Below are 11,616 nucleotides of genomic sequence, written 5' to 3'. Positions count from 1 at the left end.
ATATATATATATATATATATATATATATATATATATATATATATATGCTTTTATTTGATTGAGACTTGGGTTGGTGGGTGGGTGCAGAGTTATTGTCTTTTTGTGATGTAAGATATACCATTGAAAGAGTTAGCAAATGTTTTTAATGTTTTGGGTGGTTGTATTATATTGTTGTTATACTTTGTGTTTCATTCGATTGTTGATTAATTTGTGGTTACGCTTATAAATTGGAAAGTAATAAAAAAAATTGATGACCTTTATATTTTGAATATTTATTTAATTTTATTTGTCTTTTAGCAAAACTTCAATATATAATTTGAACCAAATTCATTCATTTACTGGGCGTTTGGTTGGATGGAAGGAATTAGGTGAGAAAAGAATTGCAATTCCGTGAGAAAAGAATTGCAATTCCATGAGAAAAGAATAATGCGGGAATAAAGTGGAGTTTTCCCATGTTTGGTTTGCAGAAATAAAAATACGGAGAATTTCAATTTCAATGTTTGGTATACATGGGAATTGATATGGAATAATAATTAGTTTAAAGTCCAAAATGCCTATTATTGTTGGTGGTGGTTGTGTTATTGCTATTGCTATTACTATTATCATTATTATTATTATCAAAAAAAAAAATTATCATTATTATTATTATTATTATTATTATTATTGACAAATTAATTCGCAAATTGTTAGAGTTGTTACATATAAAGAATGTAAATTTTAACCCAATGGGGTAGCTCAAGTGGCAAGTGAGCTCTCTTTGTGGGGAGGAATTTCGGGAGAACACGCGCAGGTTTAATTCCCACAAGTGACGATTCCACTTGGGCCAGCTCCCGTGCCTCCCAGAGGGAACGTGGGTGGACCCCGGACCGTTAAATGGACGGAGAAAAAGACCCTGTAAATTTACCAAAAAAAAAAAAAAGAATGTAAATTTTGAAGAATTATGCATATAAAAATTTCAAAAGAACATATGCATATAAAAATTTTAAAGGAATATACACGAAAGTTGTATATAAATAATGCATATAAAGAATGCAAATTTTGAATAATTGTTTCATATAATGATTTAAATGAACATACATAAAAAGAAGTCGAATAATAATACACGTTATAATTTAGAAGGAGAAGTCAGACATCAATTTTAGGTTTAGGTTTAAAAAAGGGAGGGTAATTTTGTCTCAAGATTCTCTTTTTTTTTTCTTCGTAAAATTCATAGAATTAAAATCCTAGGGGGGCCATGGGATTCTAATTTCATTTTGAATTCCATGAAAATGAGGGAACTCCAACCAAACACCCTGTTAGGGTGTGCTTGGAAGCCCGAAAGGCTTCTAGTTTTTGGCTACAACTGGAAAATTCAGTCAACGGAAAATGATTTCCGCCGGAACGGGGGTGTTTTTTTTTTAATAATATTATTTTTAATATTATTAGTTTATATTTTTATAGATTTTTATACTTTAAATAAAATAATAAAAATATATAATTATAGATTTTTATTCATTTTTTAGAAAATGAACTAAACACACAAAGATAGTTTTCCAAAATGCAACCGAACACCGGAAATGAAACCAATTTTTTGAAAATAACTCATTTTCTAGAAAATATTTTCCATAAATCATTTTCCTGCTTTTCAAACACACCCTNTATATATATATATATATATATATATATATATATATATATATATATATGCTTTTATTTGATTGAGACTTGGGTTGGTGGGTGGGTGCAGAGTTATTGTCTTTTTGTGATGTAAGATATACCATTGAAAGAGTTAGCAAATGTTTTTAATGTTTTGGGTGGTTGTATTATATTGTTGTTATACTTTGTGTTTCATTCGATTGTTGATTAATTTGTGGTTACGCTTATAAATTGGAAAGTAATAAAAAAAATTGATGACCTTTATATTTTGAATATTTATTTAATTTTATTTGTCTTTTAGCAAAACTTCAATATATAATTTGAACCAAATTCATTCATTTACTGGGCGTTTGGTTGGATGGAAGGAATTAGGTGAGAAAAGAATTGCAATTCCGTGAGAAAAGAATTGCAATTCCATGAGAAAAGAATAATGCGGGAATAAAGTGGAGTTTTCCCATGTTTGGTTTGCAGAAATAAAAATACGGAGAATTTCAATTTCAATGTTTGGTATACATGGGAATTGATATGGAATAATAATTAGTTTAAAGTCCAAAATGCCTATTATTGTTGGTGGTGGTTGTGTTATTGCTATTGCTATTACTATTATCATTATTATTATTATCAAAAAAAAAAATTATCATTATTATTATTATTATTATTATTATTATTGACAAATTAATTCGCAAATTGTTAGAGTTGTTACATATAAAGAATGTAAATTTTAACCCAATGGGGTAGCTCAAGTGGCAAGTGAGCTCTCTTTGTGGGGAGGAATTTCGGGAGAACACGCGCAGGTTTAATTCCCACAAGTGACGATTCCACTTGGGCCAGCTCCCGTGCCTCCCAGAGGGAACGTGGGTGGACCCCGGACCGTTAAATGGACGGAGAAAAAGACCCTGTAAATTTACCAAAAAAAAAAAAAAGAATGTAAATTTTGAAGAATTATGCATATAAAAATTTCAAAAGAACATATGCATATAAAAATTTTAAAGGAATATACACGAAAGTTGTATATAAATAATGCATATAAAGAATGCAAATTTTGAATAATTGTTTCATATAATGATTTAAATGAACATACATAAAAAGAAGTCGAATAATAATACACGTTATAATTTAGAAGGAGAAGTCAGACATCAATTTTAGGTTTAGGTTTAAAAAAGGGAGGGTAATTTTGTCTCAAGATTCTCTTTTTTTTTTCTTCGTAAAATTCATAGAATTAAAATCCTAGGGGGGCCATGGGATTCTAATTTCATTTTGAATTCCATGAAAATGAGGGAACTCCAACCAAACACCCTGTTAGGGTGTGCTTGGAAGCCCGAAAGGCTTCTAGTTTTTGGCTACAACTGGAAAATTCAGTCAACGGAAAATGATTTCCGCCGGAACGGGGGTGTTTTTTTTTTAATAATATTATTTTTAATATTATTAGTTTATATTTTTATAGATTTTTATACTTTAAATAAAATAATAAAAATATATAATTATAGATTTTTATTCATTTTTTAGAAAATGAACTAAACACACAAAGATAGTTTTCCAAAATGCAACCGAACACCGGAAATGAAACCAATTTTTTGAAAATAACTCATTTTCTAGAAAATATTTTCCATAAATCATTTTCCTGCTTTTCAAACACACCCTTAAGCCCTTCTCTTGGTATTTGTTAAAAACGTAGCTACTACTAGAAGGTTTATACTAGATAAATCATGTTCTTTGTGTAATAGCTAATTATTTTGAACAACCTTTTGAATTTTAGAATTTTGAAACAATAAACTGTTAAAAAAATTAATTAATCAAGCTCTCAGATTGATTGTTTATTAACAAAATAAAACAAGGGTCAAGTCAAAATTAGCTGATAAACTACTATGTTACGGGTCAATCTCGTGAAATTCTGGTATGAGAATCATGTTTCACTCTTTTAGGATTTAGTCTATGTTGGATGAAAATGAAAGTGAATGATTTGATGCAACTTAGGTTTTTTGGAGCTGAACTAAAATGTGTGTCATGGAACCAAAATGTTGCAGGGAATGGCTATGTTTTGGTCAACTACTGTGATACCACAATTAAGGCCACCTCCATGCAGTGAAAACGACAATGTTTGCACCTCTGCAACAACATTCCAACTCTTAACACTATTCACCTCTTTCATTGTGGTGGCTCTTGGATCTGGAGCTGCAAGATCTTGCTCCTTGGCGTTCGGCGCCGACCAATTGCAGGATTTACAGAAGACAACTACCGGTTCTATGGAGAGATACTTCGGCTGGTACTGTTAAAATTTAAATAGGGTCTAACGGGTGAATAACGATATCATTATAGTTAAAAGTCCTTTTTTATATTTTTTTTACCTGATTTTTATAAATAAATGAGGCCCTACCAAAAAATTTTAAAACTAATATTGTAAAATATATCTCCTCTTTTCAATTACATAATAGATTGTCGTGCTCAATTAATTAGGTCCTAATTATTAGGAAAGAGAAGTGATTTGAAAAAAAACCTGATGAGCTTTAAGATTAATTGTGGATTTTGTTTTATTTCTTAAGTAGGTAGATTAAAAATAAATATTGGACTCCCTAAAAATTGAGGTCATATGTGTTATCCATTGTCTTGTATGGTCTAAAATCATGCCATGTTTGTCAAATAGATCCTAATGTATAATGAAAAGCCTGAATATAACAATTAAATCTAAGTATATAGTAAAAAACTTAACAAACTAAATTTTATCTCAAATAAATCTTTAATTGTAATTTCTAACAGGTATTACGCCATATCATCGTTTTCTGTCCTGGTTGCCATGACAGTTCTGGTTTATATCCAGGAGAATATGGGGTGGGAAATTGGCTATGGAGTTCTTGTTGTGATAATGCTCATTTCTCTTGTTGTCTTCTTCCTGGGTTCTTCCTTCTATGTTAAACCCAAGGCCAAAGAGAGTTTGATCGTTGGGTTGATTCAAGTGGCTGTAGCTTCTTACAGAAAGAGGAATTTGAAATGTTCTGAGGGGAACTCATCAGATGCAGCTTACCATCATAAGGGTTCCAATCTGCTTCTGCCCACTGAAAAGTTGAGGTAGGTAATTAATAAAACTAGAGACTTATTAAGTCTCTTTTCGAGTAATATTTCATGCCTTCTCACTTTCTACTCTGTTTTTTACTTTAAACTTATATGACACACTCTGATGCATTTAAAAAATGTGAGTCACGCACTTTTTCCACTTTCCAGTCAAATCAAGACATATAGCGGACGGGAATTCTACACCTTTGGGGGTACAGTCATCATTTTTTTTTTTCAAAATGGTTCCATGCTGAGTTTTTTTTTAACCATTTAATTTTCACATTGACTATTAACTTTTTCATATGGTTTCAAAACTTTTAAACCTTTCCTACATTTGGTCAAGTTAATTTTAGGTCACTAATGATCAAATTTCAAGCAAGTGACTTATCTTGTATAGTAAGACAAAAATTGTCATTTATACCTGATGAGCACAAATGATGAGTGTAAAAAGGGTGTAATGTCGTTCCGCTGAGGATTAGGGCTATGGCACGTAATTGTGTGAATTATCAGGCACTAGAGTATATGAATTAATAGAATCCCAGCAACGAAGACTGAAGGATGTAAAAGAAAGCAATTGATTCAGGTGTAAACTGTATGATAAAGGTATGGGCCAGATTATGAGATTGTAACCTTGACGTTCTAACAAACTCAGGATTAGGGAAAGAATAATTAACCAAGGGATATATGGACAATGCACAAAAGAATTCTACTCAGCTACTTTCGTAATCAATAAGAGAATTAGGCTAAAATTGCCCCACTGTTGTGATGCATCAATCATAACCTTAAACACCTAAGCATTGTAAGCCCCCAAAATTACCTTACTTTCATAGCAGGAAAATTAGGTTGAAATTGGTAAGGCTCGAGGTCTCCATCCAACTGTCGTTGTAATGAATCCCTCTCCTAGACTAGCAATTAATTCTGGCCACAAACCAATAACTAGTGCAAAGAAATCCCCAAATCAACATAAATCCTAGGTAAAAGATTCAATCCCTTTATGCAAATAATTACCAATTGAACATCAAGATTAACAATGGATCCCTAATCCAAACCCATAAACGAACTACTCCCGCATGATGGGAGTAAACAAAACAAAGCAATAATTAATAACCATAAACATTGCAATAAAGTAATAAAGGAATAAGAGAACTTAACTGATAAAGAACAAATCCAATCTTCAATCTTTGATTCCAATCTTGAAATTAAATAATCTAATGTGAAACTAATCTAAACTATGCTAGGGAAATATAAACTAAAAGCTAGGGTTCAGAACTCTGTAAGGGAGCCTTCCCCTAATTGTAGAGAATAGGTCAAATATATAAGAGGTAGATGGGCATTGGCCTATTAGGCAACTTTCAATTCTTTTCTAATTTGTATTCTTGTTTCCTTTCTTCCTTGTAATTCCCTTTTTCTTCTAGAACTTGTCCAAAATACTCCAAAATTCCTCCTTTGTAGTTCCTTGTAGATAATTCAACACTTGGACAATATAATACACAAACAATTCCCAATTTCACTAGGATAAGGGAAATACAATTAAAATAAGGGTGAATTATTGTATAAAATAGTAAATATCAATACCGTCCCCCAAAAAGTTTAAGCAAATAGTAATTGAAAAGTGACGATTTAGTCCTTTAAGATAAATCACTAAATCACTAATGACCGAAAATTAGGTCGAAGAAATAAATTTAGCAAAGATTTAATTTAAAAGTTGTAATACCAAATGTAAAAAATTAATAGTCAAGACTAAATATAGATTGAAAAAATCTCGTTCAATTCCCAACTATATTAATTTTACCATTTGGTGCTTCAATTTTAATTTTGTTGATTAAAGTAATTAATCACGATGAAATTCTTATCTATTTTAATTTTTACATTAAACAACCAGGTCAAATATAAGAGCAGAGAAGTAATTTTAATACTTAGTACTATTTGTCAATCTCTCAAAATCTTTTGCAGATCATTTTGTTGAAGGAAATTACAATTTCATTCCCACCTAATTTTCATATATAATATGGGTTGGTCTCGTATAAGACTGTATTAGGGGTCCCAATATGCAATACATGTCAGATTTAATAAAAATGAGTCATGACAAAATTGCATAGGAAGATATAATGAATATTTTAAATCTTATATAATACTTTATATCATAAATATAATCGACATACAATTTGAAGGAAATAAAGTAATAACATAACAAATTGGGTTGCATATATCATCTATACTTTATAGTATAAATGTAGTACTTTATAGCAAACCTATAATTGACAGTTTATAGATAAAATAATAACATAATAGAATTGCAATATAATCAATATTTTAAACTTTATATATAATACTCTATATCATAAATATAGTACTTTGTAGGCAAAATGTAATTGATGGTTTGCAGGAAATAAAGTAATAAAATAACAGAAAATATAATCAATACTTGAAGTCTATGTAGTACTTTATCAGAAAACTATGATAGACAATATGCAGGAAATAAAATGTCATTACACAGCAGAATTGCATATATAATTATTAATCCATAGATCCCTCAATGTGTTTGATTAAATTTGAGGTATGTAATATAAACTTGCTTGATTTAGATGTTAATAATCTTTTATGTTTTTTTTTTTTTTACTTTAATACCTTTAACATATTTTCAATTCATGAATCTTGATTATTGGTTTCTGCAGGTTCCTGAATAAAGCTTGCATCATCCAAGACCCTCAACGAGATCTAACAGACGATGGAAAACCCACAGATCCATGGTATCTCTGTACAGTCGATCAAGTAGAAGAGCTGAAAGCGTTGCTGAAAGTTACCCCAATTTGGTTCACCGGCGTGATAATGTCCATAAATGTCAGCCAAGGCTCTTTCGGCACCCTCCAAGCAACCACCATGGACCGCCGCATCGGCTCAACCTTCCAAATTCCAGCAGGCTCCGTTGGCATGTTCGCCATAATTTCTGTCGTCCTCTGGATCGTGTTATATGATCGATTCATCATTCCCTTAGCATCTCGCGCAATGCAAAAACCAGTTCGTTTCAGTACCAAATCAAGAATGGGGTGTGGGATCTTCGTTTCTTTCTTGTCCGTGGCGGTGGCGGCCACTGTGGAGACCGTCCGCCGCAGACGCGCAATCGACGAGGGATTTGCCGACAGCCCCGACGAGGTTGTCGGCATGTCAGTGCTGTGGCTGGTCCCTAGTAATCTCCTCGCGGGTTTCGCGGAGGGTTTGAGCGCAGTTGCCCAAAACGAGTTTTACATTTCGGAATTTCCCAAAAGTATGTCGAGTATCGCTTCTAGTCTGTTTTTGCTCGGGATGGGATTCGCGAGCCTTTTAGTGAGCGTCGTGATGAACGTTATCAATGATTTCACTAACGGCGAGGAAAGCTGGATATCGAGCAATATAAACAAGGGTCACTATGATTACTACCAATGGATTCTTGCTGGTTTGAGTGTGGTTAACTTGTTGCTGTTTTTTGTTTGCAGTAGGGCTTATGGTCCATGTAAAGATGAGAACATGGAGGTTGTGGCCTTGGGCAGGGAAGATGAACCATAAATTAAAGAGTTTTATTACGTGCACTCCCTACTTCTTCTTCTTTTTTTAGTACTATTTCTACTTATTCATTTTTGCTCTTTGACGTGAATATTAGGACTCTATGTATTTGAGTTAGATTATGACTTCCTATTCTAGTCTTCATGTGATTCCCCTATTCTAGTCTCCCTGTGATTCTCTCATTATATATATATCTTATAATCTATATCTTTGAACTACCTCATTCAATACAATTCATACCGTCTTCATCTAGTATTAGTTAGCTAGGTTATTCACTTCGCCGACCATCTCGGTGCCCACGAATTCATTACGACGGGAGGTTTGGATACTAATTATGGTTTTGGATGCAAAAGGTGCATGCTGATGTTAATAGTGGAGTGTATTGCTATATTATAAACAAATCCAACGCGCGGGGGCTAACACCCCTCTCATGACTTGTAATGGGGACAATTAGCACTTGTAATGGATCCGTATTAGATGGGGTAGTGCGAGGGGGTGTTGTCCAATTCTTATCATCCTCATGAGTAGGGGTAGGAATAGGTCAGACCCCTTGTAAGGGCATATGTCCAGACCTAATTAGAGCCTAGTTAGGCCTAACTCGTTTAGTAGAAATGCTAGGCTTGAACCAATTTCAAAAGCCTATTAAACTAAATAGGCCAGGCCTATATATACCAAGTTCGGCCTTTCGGCCTACAGGTCTGGCCTATATATATATATATATATATATATATATATATATACACACAATACAATACCAAGTATATGTAATTACCAAACTCTAACCCTGCACCTCCAAAATCTCATTATAAATTATGATTCAACTATAAACATTGTTGCTAATCCTGTTGTATATATGTATTCTTATTGTTTTTTTATTAACGGTTCTTTCTGTCATAATATTTAATGAAATATCGCAACTTAATTATGTGAGTTGATTGTTTATTATTTATGATATTATATAGGATAACAAATAATAATAATAATAATAATAATAATAATACAATTGAACTTAAGTATTTTTTGTAAATTTTTTACAAGTATACTTTAAAAGACTTTAAAATGGAGGCCTTAAGTAGGCTCAAAGCCTATTTATGATCTATTTTGAAGCCTTTTTAAAAGTCTATATGTTAAATAGGATTTTAAAAAGGGCAAATTATACCGTGCACCACGTATGTAAACGACGCCATTTTAAGCATTGTAAACTAACCGTCTCTTTTTTTGGAAATCATGTTTCCCGTTTCGGCCGGTCTGTGTATTTATGTTAATATTTTATGTATTCTAGGTAATCGTTCTGTGTATTCCAGGCAATCATTCTGTGTATTTTAGGCAACTGTTATGTGTATTCATGTTAGTAACATATGTTGTGATGTGTTTGTGCATTCGAATGTTTAGGGGGATGAGTTATGTGTATTTTGTATCAATATTCTGTGTATTCATGCTATTAACACAGGTTGTGATGTGTTTGTGCATTCGAATGTTAGGAGGATGAGTTCTGTGTATTTTGTGTCAATATTCTGTGTATTCTGGACAAACATTCTGTGTATTCTAGGGAAACATTCTGTGTATTCTAGATAATGATTATGTGTATTATAGATAATGAATTCCTTAGAGTCATTCGCGTCCGTATCCACTAACATCGAAACGACGTCGTTTTGGACCAGGGTGCACATTTCTAATTGCACCGTGGTCCAGGATATAACGATTGTTTAAAATGGCTTCAGGTCAGGCTAGCCCAATTGTAGGCTCATGCTTGAGCCTTAAAAAAAAAGCCTACCTACAGGCACAAGCCTAAGCTTAAGCCTAAAAAATAGCCTACCTACAGGCCCAGTCCTAGGTTCAGGCTTTAGATTTCCATAGCAGACCCAGGCTTAAATTTCTAAAGCTTGATTCGACCAAAGCCTATTCTCATCCCTTTATGTGTGATATAATTAATCTAACACTTTTAACACAAGTAATTACTATTGGGACAAGTATATACGGGATCAAGTGAGAATAGTCTTTATTGTGAGATACTGAAAATTAATCTTAGACATTGATCATAAAATAGTGGACGTATGAGATTTATATTTAAATGTAAAATGTTTGTAGCGTTTTTGTAAATATGCAAAGACTTTTATTACATCACTTAGAAGAAAAACATCATCTGTCATTTTTAAAAATATATATATATTCTTAGAAAAATTTAATTAACGTCGTTTTGGGAAACACATTATATTTTGATAAAATATGTATAATTTTTACACAAATTATTGTAGACTAAATACTGTTAGATATATTAAATATAATATATCTATAATATATCTATATAATAATATATAAATATATAATTGGGAGAGAAAGAAATAGATAAGAAAGATGATTTTCAATTGATGATTTATGAAATGAAGTAATGCACCTATTTATAGTGCAAAATGCACAACAAACAAAGCTAGACTTTAGCTCATGAAGTGGTCCATGTAAAGCTACAATTATGGCCACACATTGATTACCCACATACTGCCATGCATGATGCATTAACTAATTGACTAATTCTAATTAACAAATTAATTAGTAACTACTTGGTTTAACATTATAATATTATTATTATTATAACATTGCCTCCTTTAAACCAAGTTGAATATATTGGTCATCCCAATATCCTTCTTTAATTTGAAAAATGTCTCCGTCTTCAGCGGCTTCGTAAAGATATCAGCAACTTGACATGCACTCGAACAATACTCAATGTTGATTTGCTTTTCAACAACCAACTCTCTGATTTTGTGATACTTGATATCAATATGTTTGCTGCGACCATGAAAGACAGGATTCTTGGACAACTAAATTGCAGACTTGTTGTCACAAAAAATAGTTGTAGGTGCTTCCTGCTTGTGTTGTAAGAACTCCAAAATTCTTCTTAGCCAAATTGCCTGAGTAGCACAATTTGCTGCTGCAATATATTCTGCTTCTGCGGTTGAAAGTGCTACAATCTGCTGCTTCTTTGAAGACCAAGAAAATATGGCTGAACCAAGATAGAAGGCATATCCTGATGTGCTTTTTCTGGTCTCAACATCTCCAGCCCAATCACTGTCTGTGTATCCAGCAAGCTCCACACTTCATTAGTAGAGTAAAAAATTCCATCATTACTCGTACCTTTGACATATCTCAGAATTCGCTTTGCTGCAGCCCAATGTGATTCTTTTGGTTCCTCCATGAATCTGCTAAGTATTCCAACTCCAAAAGAAATATCCGGCCTTGTTGCCACCAGATACCTCAAACTCCCAATTAAGCTTTTATAGGCTGTAACATTCACACTCTTTCCAGACTCATCTTTGGACGCCTTTAACTTTTCAGCTACTGGAGTTGAAACTGGTTTGGAGTTCTCCATTTTGAACTTTTTCAAAATATCAGCAGCAT

General features: G+C 32.6%; 1 protein-coding gene across 1 annotated transcript in view; it reads left to right on the top strand.

The window, feature by feature from the left end:
- Window positions 1–8,226, top strand: part of LOC116013095 (protein NRT1/ PTR FAMILY 1.2-like) — a 10,497-nt gene extending 2,271 nt beyond the window's left edge. The window contains exons 3-5 of the mRNA XM_031252754.1: window positions 3,660–3,898; window positions 4,390–4,698; window positions 7,359–8,226. Coding sequence (XP_031108614.1) covers window positions 3,660–3,898; window positions 4,390–4,698; window positions 7,359–8,226 — 1,416 coding nt within the window. The remainder of the gene's footprint in view (window positions 1–3,659; window positions 3,899–4,389; window positions 4,699–7,358) is intronic.
- Window positions 8,227–11,616: the final 3,390 nt, after the last annotated feature.

Source organism: Ipomoea triloba, chromosome 3, assembly GCF_003576645.1.
Source record: "Ipomoea triloba cultivar NCNSP0323 chromosome 3, ASM357664v1".
NCBI classification, from domain to species: domain Eukaryota; kingdom Viridiplantae; phylum Streptophyta; class Magnoliopsida; order Solanales; family Convolvulaceae; genus Ipomoea; species Ipomoea triloba.
Note: the sequence above shows the minus strand (reverse complement) of the source record. Positions and strands in the feature narration are given on the sequence as shown.